Here is a 19,830-nt window from a genome sequence, read left to right as displayed (position 1 = left end):
AACTTATTCAATTTTCTCTTTAAAAACTATACAATAAAACAAACCAATACATAAAATTGTTGATCGACAGGCCCCAGTTTTCAGAAAAGAAATCACACTTTCAAAAATTACGCGTCCTTCCCAATACAAACAACCAACTTCTTCCTTTCACTTCACAGTTCATATCTCGAAACCCTAATTTTATCTCTCTAAATTTCTCTTCAAACTTCTTTCTCGCTCTAAATTCAGTTTCATGGCTGATGGCAGTAGAACGAATCCCGATCCAGGAGGAGCAGCCGATGACTTTTCTCCGTGGACGCTACCACCTGACTCTGATAGCGTCAATTATCTCTTTACTAGTGAAAGAGAGAGTAGTATACTGAGTGAATTCGGTTGGAATCTTCACGGTGGTGAACCGTTCCGGTTCACTGAACTCCTCCGAGTACATCCTCCAGATTTGGAGGGAAACATTAGGTCTGCACCTGAAAGTACTAGTACCAGCTTTGCGTTACCAGGATCGTCAGCTACTCCTGCCGCCGATGATTGTGCTGGCGGCAGTAGTAATGTTAGGCCAGCATCTGGCGGCGGTGTTAGTGGAGGAGACGTGTCGACATCGAATCCGTCGATATCGTCTAGCTCGAGCGAGGATCCGCCGACGAGTTCCGGCGGGAAACCACCTGAAGAGATACCGTGAGTGGTTTGATGGATAAAACTGTAATTAACTCGAAATCCGAGGAGTGAAATGATAGTTTTTGCAGCTTATAAAAAGATAAAAATCAGGAAATAGAATCCAAATTGCAGTCTTTTCCCGTTTGGAGAGAGAAAGTGCAATTTGAGCGTCCGTACAGTCTAGAAACTGTCAAAAAAAATTCTGTTTTTAGTTCATGCAACTTGAAGCTGAGGCAGTTTCGCAATTTCAGAAGAAAAACAGGGGTTAATGAGGGAATTTTAGAAACTATAAGGGCTCTTTTGCTAAAACAAAGGATAATAATTGAAGAGCCCTCATACACCGCCGCTATTACGGCGGGAATGGTGTTCTCTAAACCTTATTTGCCTAACTCGAATAATTTATTATTATTTCAAAAAAAACAAACACTTTTATTTTTAATATAATCTTTCACATTATAGTAGATATTCTGATATGATTGTTTCTTTTTTATTTTTCCTTAAATAATTTAGATGCTTGTTTTATGTGTATACATTCATCCCCTCAGGATAGTGGGTTATTATAACTACCACATTATAATCATTTCGAATGTCTGCAAGTTGCACAACAAAATACGGCACCGATTTCTTATTTGTTTTATTTTATTCGCATGAACATAGTCATGTGCGTTAGTATCTAATATGTTTCTGTTTAGAATTTTACTTAGATTTTGTATAATTGTAAGTGAAATATTTTGTAGGAGTAAGGTTAGAAAGAAGGGTCAGAAACGAATTCGGCAGCCGAGATTTGCGTTTATGACAAAGAGTGAAGTTGATCATCTTGAGGATGGCTACCGATGGCGTAAATATGGTCAGAAAGCGGTTAAAAATAGTCCATTTCCCAGGTTTGCATCTTATTCTATATATTTATGCTTATATTTATTCATAATTCAAAGTTTATTCTTGAAATTTTTGTTCTCTTTTGGTTAGGATCAAAGGCAGAATAACTTAACTTACATATAGTTTGGTTTTTTTTTCAATGGTGGAAGTTCCATCTACTTTATTGTGTAGTTACCTCCTTCTGCAAGGCTTCTTTAAGATTTTCAATTAATTTCATTTATTTTCATACTGCCCTCAATTAATGAAATTAATGATTCCTGAAATTAATAATTCCTCATTAATGATTCCTCTTTTTAGTTATAAGTCATATCAAATCTCTAATCATTTCAGTAAATTTTCTTTTGACTAGAAAATAATAATAATGTGTAAAACATATAAATTTTATGAGTAATGCTATATAACCCAACACTTTTAACCCACCTTTTTGTACTGCCTGACGTGACAATCAAAGAGTGGATTGATTAAATTCTGTTTTTTGAAATATACACTTTTGGGTGGGGATTAGACGAATGAAATTTTGCCACATAAGGTGGGTTAAAAGAGTTGGTACAAAGTGTTGGGTTATAAAGCATTTTCCAAATTTTATTTAGCATGATTAAAATGATTAGGATTTCCTCAAGTTCACTTGAGGGGTCCAGCTCACGATATACACGCACGATTAAATAAACAGTGTATATTAATTTAGTTAAAATTATATTTGTTTTATTTAATTCATTTGGTAATGAATGATGTAAATTCATTAAAATCATCATATTTTCTTTATAAAAGGTTACATTTTGTGTCTCCAATGTGTATTTTTACTTTTACGCATTCTTTTGGTGGCTGCCCAACATTGTTCTTTACGTTGGTAAGAAAATAACCAAATGAAGTCTAAAAAGAGAGGAAAAATGTTTTTCTATGCACAATTTTGGTTCTTTTGCCATATATTTTATGATTTTAAAATTTTATCATATATAGCACCATCTTTTTACTTTTGCTAGACATATATACGATTTGTTTGAATCTAATGTGGCGTGGTGTTATAAGTCTATGTGTACAAAATTAATTCTATGTGGCGTCTATCATATCACATCCACATCATCTCCAAACAGATCGTGGTGCAGAGATTGACAGTATGATGATATCTATGATAAATTTTAAAGATCGTGATATATGTAGCAAGTCGAAAAGGAGATGATATATATTACATAATTTAAAGATTATGATATGATTATCAAACATTCTAAAGTTGTGGTTGATAAATAAATTTTGCCAAAAGGAAACAAATTTGGACTTAGAAAATCCGAGTTACCTAAATTTTCAGTTAATTGGAAAACCTTTCAATTATTATGCGTAATTTATATTAACCGTCCTTAAAGTATCTTCTCTCCCTTAAATATTAATCCGTACAACAATTATCCTTAAAGTTTTTTTAATGCCTTGATTGTTTAGTGTGAGTTCTCGATTAACTTAGTTATTTTTTTCTATAATGTGTTTCGTGACTTAATAGGTTATTTGATGATATGTAGATATGTTATGTAGTCGGATTCTACAGTAGCAATAAAAAAAATCTCAAAATTCTATTTAATCCATTAAAATTTCAAAATCTCAAAATAATACATACACATCATTGGATATTTTTTTATGAATTTTGTATAGTGTTTAAGATTTTAATGAATTTAAAAGAATTCCACATGGTTGACATGTCACCAAATGAAATATCAAATCAGGTGATAGATCATAAAAAATCAACGGAGTTAGAGAAGACTGACGGGTATAGACAACCGGGTTATTATATAAAAGTGTAGATTGTGATACGAATTAAAGTTTAAAATGGCCGTATCTCTGTCGTTTGGTGTAAATTACCAATTACTGGTTAAAACAAAAGTTAATATTTGATTGCCAAGCCAGACAAATTACAACTGATCAGTTTTGTTCACTTGCATGCATATAAAAAAGAAAAGTTTTTTTATTTATTATTTCAATTCTTAACTATGAATTCATGGTTTTGTACAAAAGTTGAACTGCCAAAATTAAACAAACTGTATTTCATTTCTGTCATACGCATTTCAGGAGTTACTACCGTTGCACAAATGCCAAATGCACAGTGAAGAAAAGGGTTGAACGATCATCAGAAGACCCCGCCATTGTAATTACAACATATGAAGGGCAGCACTGCCACCATACGGTTGGTTTTCCCCGAGGTGGAATCATTAGTCATGATCCCAATTTTGTTAGGATTCCCTCAGTGTCACAGTTTTGTTCTCCTGCTGATCTTCGGTCAGTTCAAGAAAATCCTTCAACTATTACACAATCACAAGCCCGACGGCCGGCTCAAACAGTTGAACCTAGTATACTGAGAAACCCAAATCCGCAGCCCCAAATAGATGAAGGACTTCTTGGAGATATTGTACCGTCTGGAATGCGAAACTGATGAAACAGAACTGGTACAAAATGCTTCCCTTGCCTACTTTGATATTGATCAAATTTAATTTTCAATTCTGAAACTTGCATGACAATGGCATTTCCAATCTGTTTATATGTGTGCATGAGCAGGTGAGAGAGAAAGTAAATCAATATGTCAGTGTACAACCCTCACTATGTTTGGCCTGCTCCTTGCTTTTTTTTAGGTTAGTCTTCTCTGTTTAACTATATAATTATGCTCTTTCTGCAATTAATCTCTATGATATATGAATTTGTTTTGTCTTTCTATAATCATATTTCAAAATGGAAAAGGAATAACAATAGTTGAACTTTTTATATTTAAAATTAAATAAAATTATAATACTATTAGTCAATATATTTCATAATAGGAATCGATTTCCATTTAACTTTTAGGTACGTTAAATTATTAATAATTTTATTTCAATATCTAATAAGATTCTTTTTAAATACTCCCTGCGTTCTATAATTATAAAAGTATTTCTATTTTGAATTGTTTTATATATAAAAAAAATTCTATTTTTAGTTACACTTTAAATACTCTTATTCAAGTTTTCCACAAAATGTATCCTTATTTTTATGGGTGTTAACAATTATGGACTAATCTTAATAGTTCAATAAATTCTTTAATTCTATCCAATGAGAATAACTAACTAGAATAAATCTAAGAGTTATATTGGAATCTTATTAGAATAGTATATAATATTAATGATAATATTTGTTATATGTAGTTAAAAGGAGCTAAAAACATTTTCTGTAATAATGGACTAAAAGAGTATTAATCATTAGAACAAATTTAAAATTAATATTATATAAGAAAATAATAATATGTATTTGTGGAAAAATGACGCGAGAATGTTAGTTAATTGAAAGTGCATCTTTTATTAGTAATCATTTATTAAAAAGATAAATATTTGACTTGTATTGTTTAAGAGTTTTATTTCTGTTCCATGTATTGTGTTTTTTTTCCTATCCCATTCTATGTTTACATGTATAATTTATTAACACTATAATTTTATTTTATTATTTTAATAATTATAAAAGAAGAACGTTTGTAGAAAGAACAAAACTCACAACCTAATATATATGACTTATAAATTATTGGTTATAATTTTACTTTTCATTTATACATATATAATAAATGAAATTGAAAAAAAAAATCGATCTATCAAATGTATTAGTTATCACATAATTTTTTTTTAAGATAATTATTAGAGAGTTTAAATAACTTTTGATGGGTCAAAACAGATAGATAAAAACCTTGTGTAAATATTAGGGTTTAACGCATATTTTGATTTATGTACTATCATACTTCTAAAGATCCAGTCTCTAAATTAAAAATGTCCGCGTTGAATCTTTCAATAGCAATTTCATTCAAATTACGTCCTTCTGTCCATTTCCGTCCATGCAAATACATCGAATTCATCTCTAACGGAATTGAATAGAAGGACTCAATGGGTTTACAATCGATAGTATAAAAATCTAATATGTACGTTTATCAAAAGTGTAATAGTATAGAAATCCAGATATGTATTATATGCCAAAATACCAGTCCATTATTATCAACTTTCGGCTTGTACCTTTTTGAACAAGCCATAGAGTGAAAGCATGAAAGGAGTGTTAGAAGCTGAAGTAACAAACTTTTGATGTGACTTATCATGAACAGATAAGTAGGGTAGACTTGTACATCACTGCTATATGCTACGCATGTCCTCCTTTTGCTTGTGGTAATTGCCAACATGAAAGTGTCCTTATTGAGTTCAAACTTATCTAATTCTGTGACTTGAAAATTTATTACTTTTACAAATTTACAATACTACTACTTCCTTGTTTAACCTGACCTTAATCCTCATGGCCAGGCTCTGATGCAGTCTTCAGATACATGCAGGGGCGGAATCAATCACTAAGTTATCTTCAGTTGTTACTCTGTTTCTTTCAAAGTTTCAATGTCGTTTTTTATCGAATTATTATTGTGTTTCTACTTCGATCACCGACCATTTTTCCTTTTTTCTCTCTCGCTTTCTTCTTTTGTTTCTGATCAGGTGTGTATATGTTGCAGGAAATTCATGGTGCCTTCTTTTATTATGGAGAAGAAAAGGAGAAAGAAAATTTTAACTGGACGTTAATTACTTATTAATTACTTGTCTGAATTGTAATTCTATGTAAAGTTGATAGCTTAAATCTTCATTGTAAACCTAGCTTTCTAATTTGAGTCATCATTTTACTAGTATATAAATATTGTTATATTTTCTGGGGTTAGTTATTCATGAAATGTTTGTGATACTTTAGGTACTGATTATATAAATACTGGTCAGAGAGTAGTTTAGGAAAAGAATGTGGCTGAGAAATGGGCCACTTGATGTTGTTGGTGGTTCAGTTGCGTGGATTTCGATGTTGCTTCAGCCTTGCCGACACTGCTTTTTCACCTTTCTAATTTATCTTTTTCTTTGAATCTTTTTTACCTTTTTAATTGGTTTCTTTCTTCATAATATTGTACCGTTTTTAGCGTGTGCAACAACAGAATCGAATGGAAAAGCTAAATTAAATTAAATTAAAATTGAAAATAAAATAGTTAATATGATTTAATTCGATTAGAATTTATAAAAATTATTAATGAGTTATAGTTCAAACGGTAAAAGCGCTAAACAACAATCTGCTAAATCGTGAAATTAATTCCTCCCACAAGCGTTCTCCCACCCTCTAATTATAAAAAAAAGGAATTTATAAAAATTGTGGTTTTCGATTTCGGTTTGATTTTAGAATATGATATATCGAACCGAAAAAAAACAGAAATATATATCTAAAGCGGGCCAACTTTCATCATCTGGGTCTTAAAAATGTCATTTTTGTGATTTCGGCAGTTTTTGAGACTTTTTAGTTTATTTCGTTTACACCCAATTTAAGGTTTTTATTTTGTTTTAGTATTCAAACAACCTTATGAGTTGTTGAACAACAATGGTTGATGTTTTGAGACGTAACATAAATACTGAATAATTATATAACATGCCAAAGCAATAATAATCCAGTCGGACCAATCCGACAACAACTAGAATAAAATAAAGACGTCTAGTCAACTACTGCGGCCTAAGAATAAAATAGTTTGACAGTCTATCAAAATAAATGAAACCTCTGGGAAAAGTAAAGACGGAGGTCAACAAACTCTCTCAGATCATAACCCTGGGAAAAATTGGGAAAACAACGGGGTCAGATATACTGAGATGAGTTTATACCACTATTTACATTTATCAAGTGGAAAACCTTTAAAACCGTTTAAAACATTTAATAACGATATTACGATTAATAGTTGGAACCCTAATCCACAATTCTAAATAATAACATAATCCAATATGCCTGATCTCGAGAGCTGAGCTACACCGAGTTACCACTGACCACACTTTTACCATATCCAGAGTCCCGAGAGCTGTGCTACACCGAGTTACTCTATTTGGTCCCGAGAGCTATGCTCACACCGAGTTATCACATTTCCATATATACCTTACCCAGATAATTACAGGTGCGCACGCAGTCCTAACGATGTCCATTAGGTAGCACGTTCCAACCAAGAGCCATAATATAAAAACAGTTCGAAATATACGTACAGTATATATATATTTAATATTAAAATAACAATTTACTTAATAAAGCGGTAAATAGTAAGTACAAACTCACTGCTTGCTAATCCACGTGATAACCGGCAAGCAACTAATCATGGTCCGCCTCTGAAGCACGAACAGTAGACGGGTCTAGACAAATAAAATAATTATTAAAAACAGACCCTAACTCTATAGAGCACTAGACACCACATAGGACTAGTACAAATAACACGTCGGAATTAAACAATCCAGAACAACACAAAAATACCCAATAGATAGAAACGCCCAATTAATACAAGTCCATTGAGTTCTCACTTTAGAATCCAATTTACAAATATTATTTAAAAGTCTTTAAATAATAATTAATTTCCAAATAGTGGGTTAACCGAGTTATCAATAACTACCAAGCTAACCTCACTTGTCGGGTGACCCCAGTCTAACCCGACTCAAAACGTTTATCAAATATAAACCCGAGTTTATATTTATAAAAAAATAATTCGATAAAATAATAATTCATTTTAAAAGCAGAACTCAATAACGTCAATTTCAAGTAACCCAAGTTACAACCAAAACTTAACCATTTTAAGTTTATAAAAGTTTAGGGACTAAACTGTACTTTAGCCAATTAGGGACTAAATTGTACTTTAGCCAATTTGATACTCGAAATCAAATTAATTACTTTTTGTTTATAATTAAAACAAAATATAAAATTACTAACCAAAAACTTATTTAAATAACTTATAAAAACGTTCAGGGGCTAAATTGTAATTTAGCCAATTTCATGCCAAATTGATAATCGAAATTAAATATAGAAATTATATTTCAAAATGAACTATGAAGTTATAACCAACAATTTAATTTAATAAGTTTAAAAATGTTCAAGAGCTAAATTATAATTTAGCCACTTTTTGATATTTGAAAATAAATATATATAATTACCCGAGTAATTATATTATCCTAAGTTTGCAAAATACTTATCGTTTACAACAATTAACCTATAAATCATAACAGAATCAATTGTTTACAAAACAAAAGATAAACTAACTTTAAGCATTTATTTGATTTAAGTAAAACATTTTGGTGATCCTAAAGAGCATTTAACCATCTTCCTTATTCAATTTGAAACTCATCTCACTTAATTTTTTTCTTATTTGATTATACGCATGTTTTAAACTTGATATAATGGATTTGTTAGAGCAAAACTTTAATTTCTGAGGTATTTGTGACCTAAGGTACTATCTACTTTGTCTTTGTTCTTCGTTTTGTTATTTTTTTGAGTTTGCTTGTTGATTTCATGGTTCATGGGTTTAATTAATATGTCTTTAAAACTTCTATTTGTGTTTCTCTTTTTACATATTTGGAGAACTTTAAAAGGTGGAAGCCTGAATCTATTGATCTGTGTCATTGATCAAAGGTAGTATATTTTTCTTCGTTTTTCTCTTTTTATTATGTTGATTTTCTAAGATGTGTTGTTATGATCTATTAGTCAGTATTTGACACTTTTATGTTTCTCTTTACATGTTTGCCATTTTTAGTGGAAGCCTATGATCTATCTATGTATTTGTGATTCTCTAGTTTTATCTATGATTCTCTGGTTTTTATAAAAGTGGAAGCCTAAGTCCCTCTGTTGGCAGATGGAAACCAATTCACAGGTATGCACTTGATTGATCAAACTGTCTCTGTGATTTTGTTTGTGGTTTGTTGTTTCTGTGATTCTGAAATGGATACCTAAGTGGGTGTGGCTTGTTTTCCTTTTGTAGATTATAATGGTTGAGCGAATTAGGACTGAGAGCAATGTTGCTCTCGGTCCTATTGCTCCTGTTGAAGGTGTTGCTGCTGCTGTGGGTAATATTGAGGGCTCAACACAGGCTCAACTAGAAAATGTAGTTGAGCCTAATACAAAAAAAAAAAAGAACCCTATTGTTAGAAGGTCAGCTGTTTGGGACCATTTTGAAAGTATTATTAATGATGATGGTAGAGCAGTTTCTGTTAAATGTTTGTATTGCGCTAAAGTATATCAGTGTCATAGTAAAATTAATGGGACCTCAACCCTAAGGGCACATATGCTAGCTTGTTTGAAAAACCCTCAAAGTAAACAAACTAGGCAGGCCTTATTAACTTTGCAACATGTTAATTGCAATTCTCTTGATGATGTTGGTGATAAAGTAAACATAGGGGCTTGGAAATTTGTCAAGATGTTATTAGAGAGGCCTTAGCTTACATGATCATAGTTGATGAGTTGCCCTTTAGGTTTGTAGAAGGATTAGGGTTCAAAAAATTGATGGTTACGGCATGCTGATGTTTAAAATACCTTCAAGATAGACTGTAACCATAGATCTTTAAACTTTATGTTGATGAGAAGTTAAAACTAAAATCTTTTTTAAAACATCATAGTCAAAGGGTTAGCATTGCAACTGACACTTAAACTAGCATTCAAAGAATAAATTACATGTGTGTCACTTGTCAATAGATTGATGATGCCTGGAAATTGCATAAGCGTATAATTACTTTCATGCATGTTAGTGGTCATAGAGTGAATATATCGCTAAATTTGGAACATTGTGTTGTTGATTGGGGTGTAAAGAATGTTTTTTTCTATTACCATGGACAACGCCAATAGTAATGATGTTGATGTCTCTGTGTTTAAGAAGAAGATGATGTCTTGGGGAACTGCTGTAACTGAAGGAAAATATCTGCATATGCGTTGTATTGCTCATATTCTAAATTTAGTTGTTAGTGATGGTTTGAAATATGTCAATGAATTTGTTAAAAAGGTTAGAGATTGTGTGAGGTGCATAAGAAATAGTCCTGCTAGACTTAAAAAATAAAATTAAAAAGTTGTTGAGTTTGTTGGAGTAGAAACTAAAAATGGATTATGCCTTAATGTACCTACTCGCTGGAATTCAACCTTTTTAATGCTTTCAACTGCTTGTTTATATGAGAAAGCATTTGAAAATTATGATAAGGATGAATCTGCATTTAAGAGTGATTTGGGTGGGAATATTCCTGATTTTCTAACCTTGGAGGTGGTTAGAAAGTTTGCAGATAGTCTTTCACACTTTTATTTTGTCACCTTGCGCATATCTTGTTCTTTGTATGTTACTTCTGATATGCATTTTCAAGAAATCTGTGATTTAAATGTTGTGTTGTGTGATATGATGTTAGGTGAGGACTTTGAGGTTAAGAATTTGGGTGGGAAAATGAAACTGAAGTTTCACAAATATTGGGATTATCCTGATAAAATGAACAAGTTAAATTTTTTTTTGCCTATATGTTTGATCCTTCAACTAAGTTAGAAGGCATAGAGTATTCTCTATGTATTATGTTTGGGAATGTGAATGGTGCTATATTGTACAAGTCTGTTATTGATGAGCTTAACTTGTTGTTTAATGAGTACAAAACTTTGTATGAATATGGTGGGAGCAATATTTATGTCATTGAGTTAAGCTCTGAGGCTCACTTATCACAATCTGAAAGGGGCTTTAACTTAGCCTCTGTCCCTGTTCCTGGTGCTAGAAAGAATAAACGTCATTTAGTAATGAAAGCACGATTCAAGCAGCACATGAGGGAAATGGGAACCTCAAGTGCTCGAAGGAGTGAGTTGGATGTTTATCTAAGTGAGGACTTGATTGTGAATGATGATGATCTTGAGGTTTTAAATTGGTGGAAGCATAGCTCATCACGCTTTCTAGTTCTCTCTCAACTTGTCCGAGATATTCTTGATGTTCTTATTTCCACCGTGGCGTCTGAGTCTGCATTCAGTGGTGGTGGGAGAGTTCTTGATTGCTTCAGGAGTTCCCTAACTCCTAAATTGGTGGAGGCACTCGTCTGTACTGATGATTGGCTTAGAGAAGCAAATAAAGCCCCTCTAGTTATCGAAGAATCAATTAATAAGCTTGAGATATTTGAGCAAGGTTATGCAATTCTATCCATTTCATTATTTCATGTTTAGCATTACTCATTATCTATTTTATTCTAAACTTCTTTTTCTTTTGGTTTTGGTTTTCAGAGTTACCAAATGTTGGCCCTCCTACTTTCTGAAATAAAGTATGATATGATCAATCTTTTTGCTTTTAGAACACATATTCATCATGTATAGTTTGGAGCTTTTTGATGGTGGAAGCCAAACTGTGGAAGGAATTGATCTGTTCCAATGTCCCTTGCCTCTTTTGAAATCATAAGCTATGATTCTTTGAGGCCCTGAAAAGCTATGAAGCTTATGTCCATTTGATGAGTCTTGTCCTTTGACCCTTCTGAAAAGCTATGATGTTTTCATTGCTATGTCTCTTCTGAATCTAAACTTCCCTAAATTGGTGGTGGGAAGAAAAACTAAAAATATGATTTTGTAACTCTTTTAACTCTTTCAAAACAGTTTATTTTATACTTTATATAATGTTTATTGACAATGACATTGATTAAATTTGAATGTTTTATGATGAATTTGATCTTTTTTGAAATTCCTGGTTTCAAATTCTATCTTTACTTTTATGTTTTATGTTGAGTTTGATATGTTTTGGAATTCCTTATTTCAAATTATAGTTTTAACTTCCATTTTTTATATTGCGTTTGATCTGTTTTCTGATTCCTGCTTTCTGATTCCTGAGTCTCAGACCTGATTTGAAATCTCTTGTTTCAAAGTTATTGACCTGTTTTGAATCTTTGGTTTCAACTTTCAAATTTTACTTTCATATTATTTAAGTGATATTTTGAAACTTTTAGTTTTGGGTAATGATAAAGCTTGCACCACTCTCAAATTTTATAATGCCTTCTTTATTGATATATGAAACGGAACATTGTGAGCCACCATGTCTTACTTTGCATTACGAATGTCACGCTAAGCAAAATTCTGAGCCCCTGCTTTTTGTTAATCTTTTAACTACTAACAATTTAATAGGTTTAATGTTTAATTGTTTAGTCTTTTGTTTCGTAGTCTGTTTAATTACCTGCTTCTCTTGCAAACAACTCACTACTAGAAAAAAGAGAATTACCGACGAAAAAATCATGATTCAGCGACAGATTTTAGCCTTTTACCGACGGAGAAATAATTTATCGACGGATTTCAACCTTTTAGCGACGGAAAAATCTGTTGCTAAAATGATATTTTCTAGTAGTGAATGAGTTTCTTGATGAATTACAATCAGCTTATGGATTGCATTTGGTAGGATTTGATGCGATCTAAACTTTGAAGTTCATTTTTTTTCAAATATGAACATTTACTGCTGTAAATTTGTGGCTCTGTAATCTGTTTATTGCTGACTTGTAGTTTTGTAAATTTTTTGTAACTTTGGAAAGAGATGTATACAAATAGTAATAGTTAGTTCAATTTTTTGTAGTCTAAATAGTAAAATTGAATTTATTTTTCTTGAATTTAAAGGACCTGGCCTTGGCCCATTTGAAGGCCGATATCGAATGATAAAATCGAATCCGAACCAAACCGACCAAAAAATTACGGTACTAGATTTAGTCGGTTCTATTATAAAAATTAAGTAATTAGGTTTTTAAATTTAGATAGTTAAAAACCGACAGTTTCTGCAAATTTATATATGTTATTGTTTTGGGATAAAAATTGTTTTTTGATGCAATTAGGTTAATTTCAGTCACAAGCTCCTCGACAATTTAGCATGGTAAACTTCAAAAGTTATATTTTATCATTTCGTTCTTTTTTTTTCCGTTACAACCATGTCAATTTTCAGTTATTAAATTTATAACATTAATTAGATAATAGTATTTAAAAATATATTATTATTAAAGTAGAGTCCTAACCAACTAATTAAAGGAAGGCAGAAAAATAAGAATTTGTTGGATAAGAATTAGTACAGTTATGACACTACCTTAATTAAATTTGTCACGTCCTGTGAATTGTTTCTTTAAAAAAACAATAAGATTTTATTGGATAAGAATTTTCTTAAACCATCAAATGTTTCAAATTTCATAGACTTTCGTTTCCGTTTGGACTCTTAAAAATAAGAATCTAAATCTAATTAAAAATATTATTAAGACAATAAAAATTAAATTTAATTAAAACTCTTAATATAATTAGGTTAACTTTATATTTTATATAGAATGCTTCACCTATATATTTCATTATTTTCTACTCTATGTAATTATTATTCTTTTCATCTATTGCAATTATAATACAATGTCGTCGTCTTCTGCTGATACTACACCGTCGTCTTTTGTTGATAATCAGTCGTCATCTTCGATTAACAATGCGAGTAATATTTGAATATTTTTTATTTATAATTTTCTTAATGTATAATAAAAGTGATGGTTTATATAATAATTTTTTTCCAGCTACAATTAATTCTCTTGAAGTCGGTGATAAGAGCATCAAATTTTTAGTTCTTCACATATTTGATGTCGAGACATTTAAAAATAACAAACAAACCAGAAAAATAATATCGATTGATACTAAAATAATATATTTATGATTTTTTTAAATTAAACAACATAATGCCGTTAATAGTTTTTGACATGTTCAACGTTTTTTTATATAAAATAATTACATTCTCTAGTTGGATTTATAGTGTACATCATTCGATATAATATTACAACTAATAAATATATTGTTTTTAACATCTTGTGAGTTTCGGTGGAGCCATTTTAATCAATACTGAATTTTAAAATTACATTCTTTAGGGGCAACGCTTTTTTTAATATTGATCTTAAATCTAGAATTATGATTATTGATTTAATCAATACCGAATTCCTTTAATTAAACCTTTTTTTAGAGGATTCTTTAATTGAACCTTAATCATTTAATGTAATTAAATCTATGCTTTAACCAATAGTAATCGGTTTAAGGATAATTAATATCAACTGTCCAAATGGGTAACATATGCAAAACAACAGAAGGGAAATTTGAGATACTTTATGGATAGTAAACTAATGGGACAATATTCTTAGAACATAATTGAACTAGGACATTCCACAATGACATTCTATCTTTGCTGTTTTGATATATACATGCAAGTTTGGTTATCTTTTCGGCCAACTCGCTCTATATTATAAGTTTATATTATTGAGTATTTGATTTTAATTTATTTGAATTAAAATTTCAGGGAACAAAAATTATGGCTATAATGTGAAAAATAACAATCCAGAGATTTTATTTTAAAGTGGGAAAAACATACCTAAAGAACATGACAATAAATAGTTCATAAAAAATATGAACTCACATTGACAGTATATATAGTTCATATAATGAACATGACGTAAGTATACCTAAAGAAATCGTGATATATAATTTTATATCTTATAAGGACGTGAAGGAATATGCCACGAAACCACAAAAAAAAATTAGGTATGTTTTTTTTCCTTTTTACTTTATTCATATATTTTTAAAATTAATTTTACGTTTTTAATTTATTTTTCTGAATAGATTTTTTAGGTGTTATAGTGCACATCAAACCCGCTTATCCAACACAACTGAATAGTTATATGAAAACAGAAATTACACTTGTATCTAAAAGGTAAGAATTTTTTTTAATGATGATTATTATTATTACAGTTGAATATTAATTTTCTATTTTGAATATAGCTTCGAAAAATTGCCTCTTGTCTTGTGGGAAGACTTAGCTGAAACTGAAGGTGCAATTATTGAAAAATTATTTAATAATAATGACTAAAAGCCAATAATTGCTCTATCAAATGCCAGTGCTCATATTTATAATGGTATAAATAAATTGTTTTTTTTTAATAAATATATGTGTATTATACTATTTTTTTATCTTAATCAACTTATTTTTTATTAACAGGAGAGATTCAACTATCGACAATAAAAATTAGTTTGGTGCAAATAAATCCAAATACATTAAAAGTGAATGAACTGCGCAAAATGTAAGTTAATTATTCATATATTTAATTTTAATATTTTTATTATCATTAAATTATTAATTATTAAATTATTGTAGTGTACTAATATATAAATAAATTATTTTGGCTATAATGACATTGATGTTGGACAATGGTGATACATGTTTCTTATCAAATATGAAAAGATATAAACAAATACTCGAAGTTAGTCTGCACCAAGCAATGAATAAAGAATTTAAGGTGATGTACGATTCTAATATATTATTTAATTATATTTTAAATTTAAAGATATAGTCATAAAAAATATAATCTATTTTTTATAAGAATTTGAATGTTATTTCAAAGCAACATTTGAAGAGATCGAGAATAAATGATCAGGTTGGTATTATTCTTGTAAAAAATGCACTGGTATGGTTTTTCCAACTGTAATCGAGGGAAAACATAAATACTTTAAATGTAATCATGATGATGCCAAATTTATTGATAGGTAATACAAAAAAATAACGTTTTATAATATCAGTTTATTGCATTGTTTTCATATTTATAAATATTAATTAAAAAATATATTTTTTGTAGGTATATGTTGAAATTTTGAGTGACCTATGGAGATAATAAAGTGTGAATCACTATATTTGTAAATATTAAAATACTATTAGGATGTTGAGTAAGCCAATATACAAATTTAATAAAGATATATGCTATTCCATTAGCTATAAAATTATCAAAGTAATAATTTTTTAATTAATTAATTTTTTATTGTAGAAAAAAAAAAGACAGTGAGTACTATAACAAATTGGTTGACATAAAAGAAAGCGAATATTATTTTCTTATTCGATTGAGCAAAATTAATAAAGAGATGACACATTTAAGAGTTTTTATCGCTTTAATAATACAAAAGATTGATAAAGTTAAAAAGATAATCAATATTGAAGATGAAGAGGCACATGAACAAACAAAACTTTTAAAGAAAATTAAAGTCGAAAAAAAATTAAAATAGCTTATATGTAATTTTTATTAAACTGTTCATAATTTTTGTTAAATTTTTTATAATGGATTTTATTTATAACTATTCACTTTGATTTATATATTTATATATAATTATAAGAGAAGATCACAAAAATACCACAAAAATAGCTCAACATTTCACACATTGTCACCTAACTCCCTTATTTATCATTCCTACCACAAAAGCAAAAAAGTTTACAACAAACACCATTCCATTAAATAGGTGACACATGGCAAGCATAATACCATCTTAATAAAAAGGAAACACAACAACTAGCACATGTGATTTTCGTGTCAGAGCGCGTCAGCGCGCGTCATAACGCGTCAGCACGTCAGAGCGCGTCAGCGCGTCAGCACCTATAGCAAGCAAGCATCAACAAATTATAGACACAGTTTTGTAATATCATATGATACATCTCTGATACATCTCTGATACATCTCTGAGACATCATTTCAAAAAAAAAATTGATAGTAATCTATTTATTTTTTAAAAATATATACTGATTATTTATAGTATTTTATTATTTCTGTACATTTACAAATATAAAAATAATCCACAAAACTATTCAAAATAATATTTACAAAAAGTAAAAAATTAGTTTAATTAACTAACAATAAATAATTGTGTATCAATGATGTATCAAACAAATATAATATTGATATATATCGGACACGGGTCCGATGCATGAATAATATATTTTTCATGTATAAATTATGTATCGAAGATTTATCAAATATGTACTAAAAATAATTTTATTAATTATTATCGAATATATTGTTCATACATACCGAACACGGGTCTAATGCATGAATAATATATTTCTCATGTATAAATTATGTATCGAATATGTATCAAACATATATTAAAATAAATATATAATACATATAATAAAAAATTTGATACGTCGCAAAATGTATCAAATAAGTGTAAAAAATAAGTGTAATAAAACTGTATATATCATGTATCTATTTAAATATATATATCGTGTATAAATTTAGTAAAAATGTATCTATCATGTATATATTTAAATATATTTAAAAATATATCTATCGTGTATAAATTATGTATCAGTGATGTATCTATTAAGTACATTTAAAAAATATATCTATCATGTTTAATATTTTTTTATAAATACCACGTATAAATTATGTATCGAAAATGTATCACGTATGTATCCAAGATGCATTAAATATATATCGGAGATGTATCAAATATTTATCGAATATTTTGCACTTATATTCGTCTTTCTCATTTCTTCCACCTTGGGACTTTCAGTCAAATAATGAAAACAAACTGATCAAATATATATAAAACAATAAATATAATAATATTAATTATAAGCTTTTTTAAATTTAAAAACGAACCAATTAAATTAGTCAGTTAATTCAATTAATGTATCAAATATGTATCTATAATGTATAAATTGTGTATCAGAGATGTATTAAAAATATATTCGAGTTACAATTAAATATAGTCGATTAGAATTAAATAAAATATGTATCGGAGATGTATCCATTTTTTAAAATATAATAACAAACGGATCTGATTAGTCGGTTGATTTAATAAAATCGATAAAAAAATAAAAAAAATGTCTAAACGATCTAAATTATATATCAGAGATGTATCAAATATGTATCGAATATGTATCCAAATATGTATCAAAAATATTCACTAGCAAATTAAGGGTTATATATATATAAAACAATAAATATAAAGAATTGGTAAACACATATGTGATTTGGTAGACACATATGTGAAATTGCAGGTGTTAGACTGACGTGATAACCAACTACACCACGACACCATTCAAGCTAATTATCTCAAATAATCTAACAATAATTTCATCAAGAGGGCTAAATTCAACATCACAGAGCAACATCTTAGCCAAAACCAAACAGTTGAAGCGATAGAGCGAGCCACCATGACGAGCAACTCAACATCTCCGCTCACAATCTCTGCTCACAGTTCAATTTCATTAAGACCATGGCAATCCAAAAGATGAAAATTTCATATTGAATGCCTAATTTTGATTTCGTTTTTGATTAGGATCATTGATAGAATAGATAAAACTGACCATATCGGCTTCGATTGAATCAAACCCGAGAACAATATCATCAAGCTTCCCTGTAATGCGAAATCAATCAAGAAACAAAATTCATTGAATTGTTAAAAGCAACCTTGGTTATCGGGAACAAAGAGGGAAGTGATGGTGGCACCATAGTTGGTGAGATGGAGATGAATGGTTCCATTGTTGAGTTCAAAGAGCTGCTGGCTCATCTTTTTTATTGTTTGGTTGTGTTATGGTGTTTTCCTTCTTTTTTTTTCACCTGCAATTTCAAAAAAAAAATGAAAGATGAAAGAGAAGGCAAAGGATGAAAATGACGTGGAGAAAAAGAAATTGGTAAACACATATGTGATTTGGTAGACACATGTTGTCTTGAAAAGAAGGTGGTGGTGGTTGAAAATAATAATGAAAGATGGTATTTTATGAAAGAATAATTGTAAGAAAGTAAACAAATAAATTAAAGTTGTATTATGTGAAAAAGTGGGTAATTATTATGGCTTTCTTGTTATTTTCTCTAATTATAATATCATGTCTTTATGTATAATATTGATTCATTTAGCAGGTATCTATGTGTCGAATAACACTATTAAATAGGTAAGTAAATGTAATCTACTATATTTATAAAATGGGATAATATTATAAAAATTCATCAACTTTACACGTTTTCTGAATTTAATTAAGTTTTTTTAAAACTTCTCATAAAAATACACCAACTTTCATTTTTTTCCCAAATTCATACACGATGCTGATGTGGCGCTCATTCATTGGTGCAATTTGCTAAGGTGTAAGCTATTTTTAACCAATGAATGAGTGATACGTCAGCACCATGTATGAATTTGAAAAATAAAATAAAAGTTGTTGTATTTTTATGATAAGTTTTAAAAAGTGTGATTAAAATGAGAAAAAATGTAAAGTTGGTGAATTTTTATGCCATTTATCCTTATAAAATTAAATAGGAAACAAAATTTTAGTAAGCAAAGTAAATGTCATGCCAAACTATAAAATTAATTTTCTATGGTTATTAAATAGATACTGTACTTCCTTAAAAAAATTTAGTTATAATAGAAGTTGTTTAAGTCAATTATTATTTTTTAGTTAAATTAATTAATAATAAAAGTAATAGATAAAATAATTAAACTTAATGAAATAAGAAATTAATTTTTTCCTTATCGGATGTAATGGTATCTTAATTTTCAATGATATTATCATCACTCAAATTCTAGCATCTCCCATTCCCACATAAATTCCCATCATCATCACTCCTCTTCGAAAGCCAAACACACGATCTACGGCGGTTTGATCATTAATTTCAATTACGTTTTTCTAAATTAACTTGAATCAATGGCATAATCACTAGCTCTAGAAAAAACTCACCTCATCAAATCTCATTCCCACATCTCTCTGTT

At 29.4% G+C, this 19,830-nt stretch overlaps 1 protein-coding gene across 7 annotated transcripts; it reads left to right on the top strand.

Annotated features, from left to right (window-relative positions):
* LOC126653777 (probable WRKY transcription factor 57) lies at positions 1-6,204 on the top strand. 7 transcript variants are annotated; one of them, XR_007632315.2, is made up of 6 exons: positions 3-669; positions 1,386-1,529; positions 3,577-3,950; positions 4,060-4,133; positions 5,805-5,852; positions 6,005-6,204. XR_007632315.2 is itself a non-coding variant. In XM_050347711.2 (4 exons), the coding sequence occupies exons 1-3, from the start codon at positions 233-235 to the stop codon at positions 3,935-3,937; spliced, it is 942 nt and encodes a 313-aa protein (XP_050203668.1). In that variant the 5' UTR covers positions 1-232; the 3' UTR covers positions 3,938-3,950; positions 5,805-6,204. The 7 variants fall into 7 exon arrangements, 1 of the variants encoding a protein (XP_050203668.1); XR_007632314.2 differs by having other exon boundaries at positions 5,805-5,862; XR_007632318.2 differs by lacking the exon at positions 4,060-4,133 and having other exon boundaries at positions 1-669.
* Positions 6,205-19,830: the final 13,626 nt, after the last annotated feature.

Source organism: Mercurialis annua, linkage group LG6 (genome assembly GCF_937616625.2).
Source record: "Mercurialis annua linkage group LG6, ddMerAnnu1.2, whole genome shotgun sequence".
Taxonomy (NCBI): domain Eukaryota; kingdom Viridiplantae; phylum Streptophyta; class Magnoliopsida; order Malpighiales; family Euphorbiaceae; genus Mercurialis; species Mercurialis annua.
This window is presented reverse-complemented; position numbering and strand designations above follow the sequence as displayed.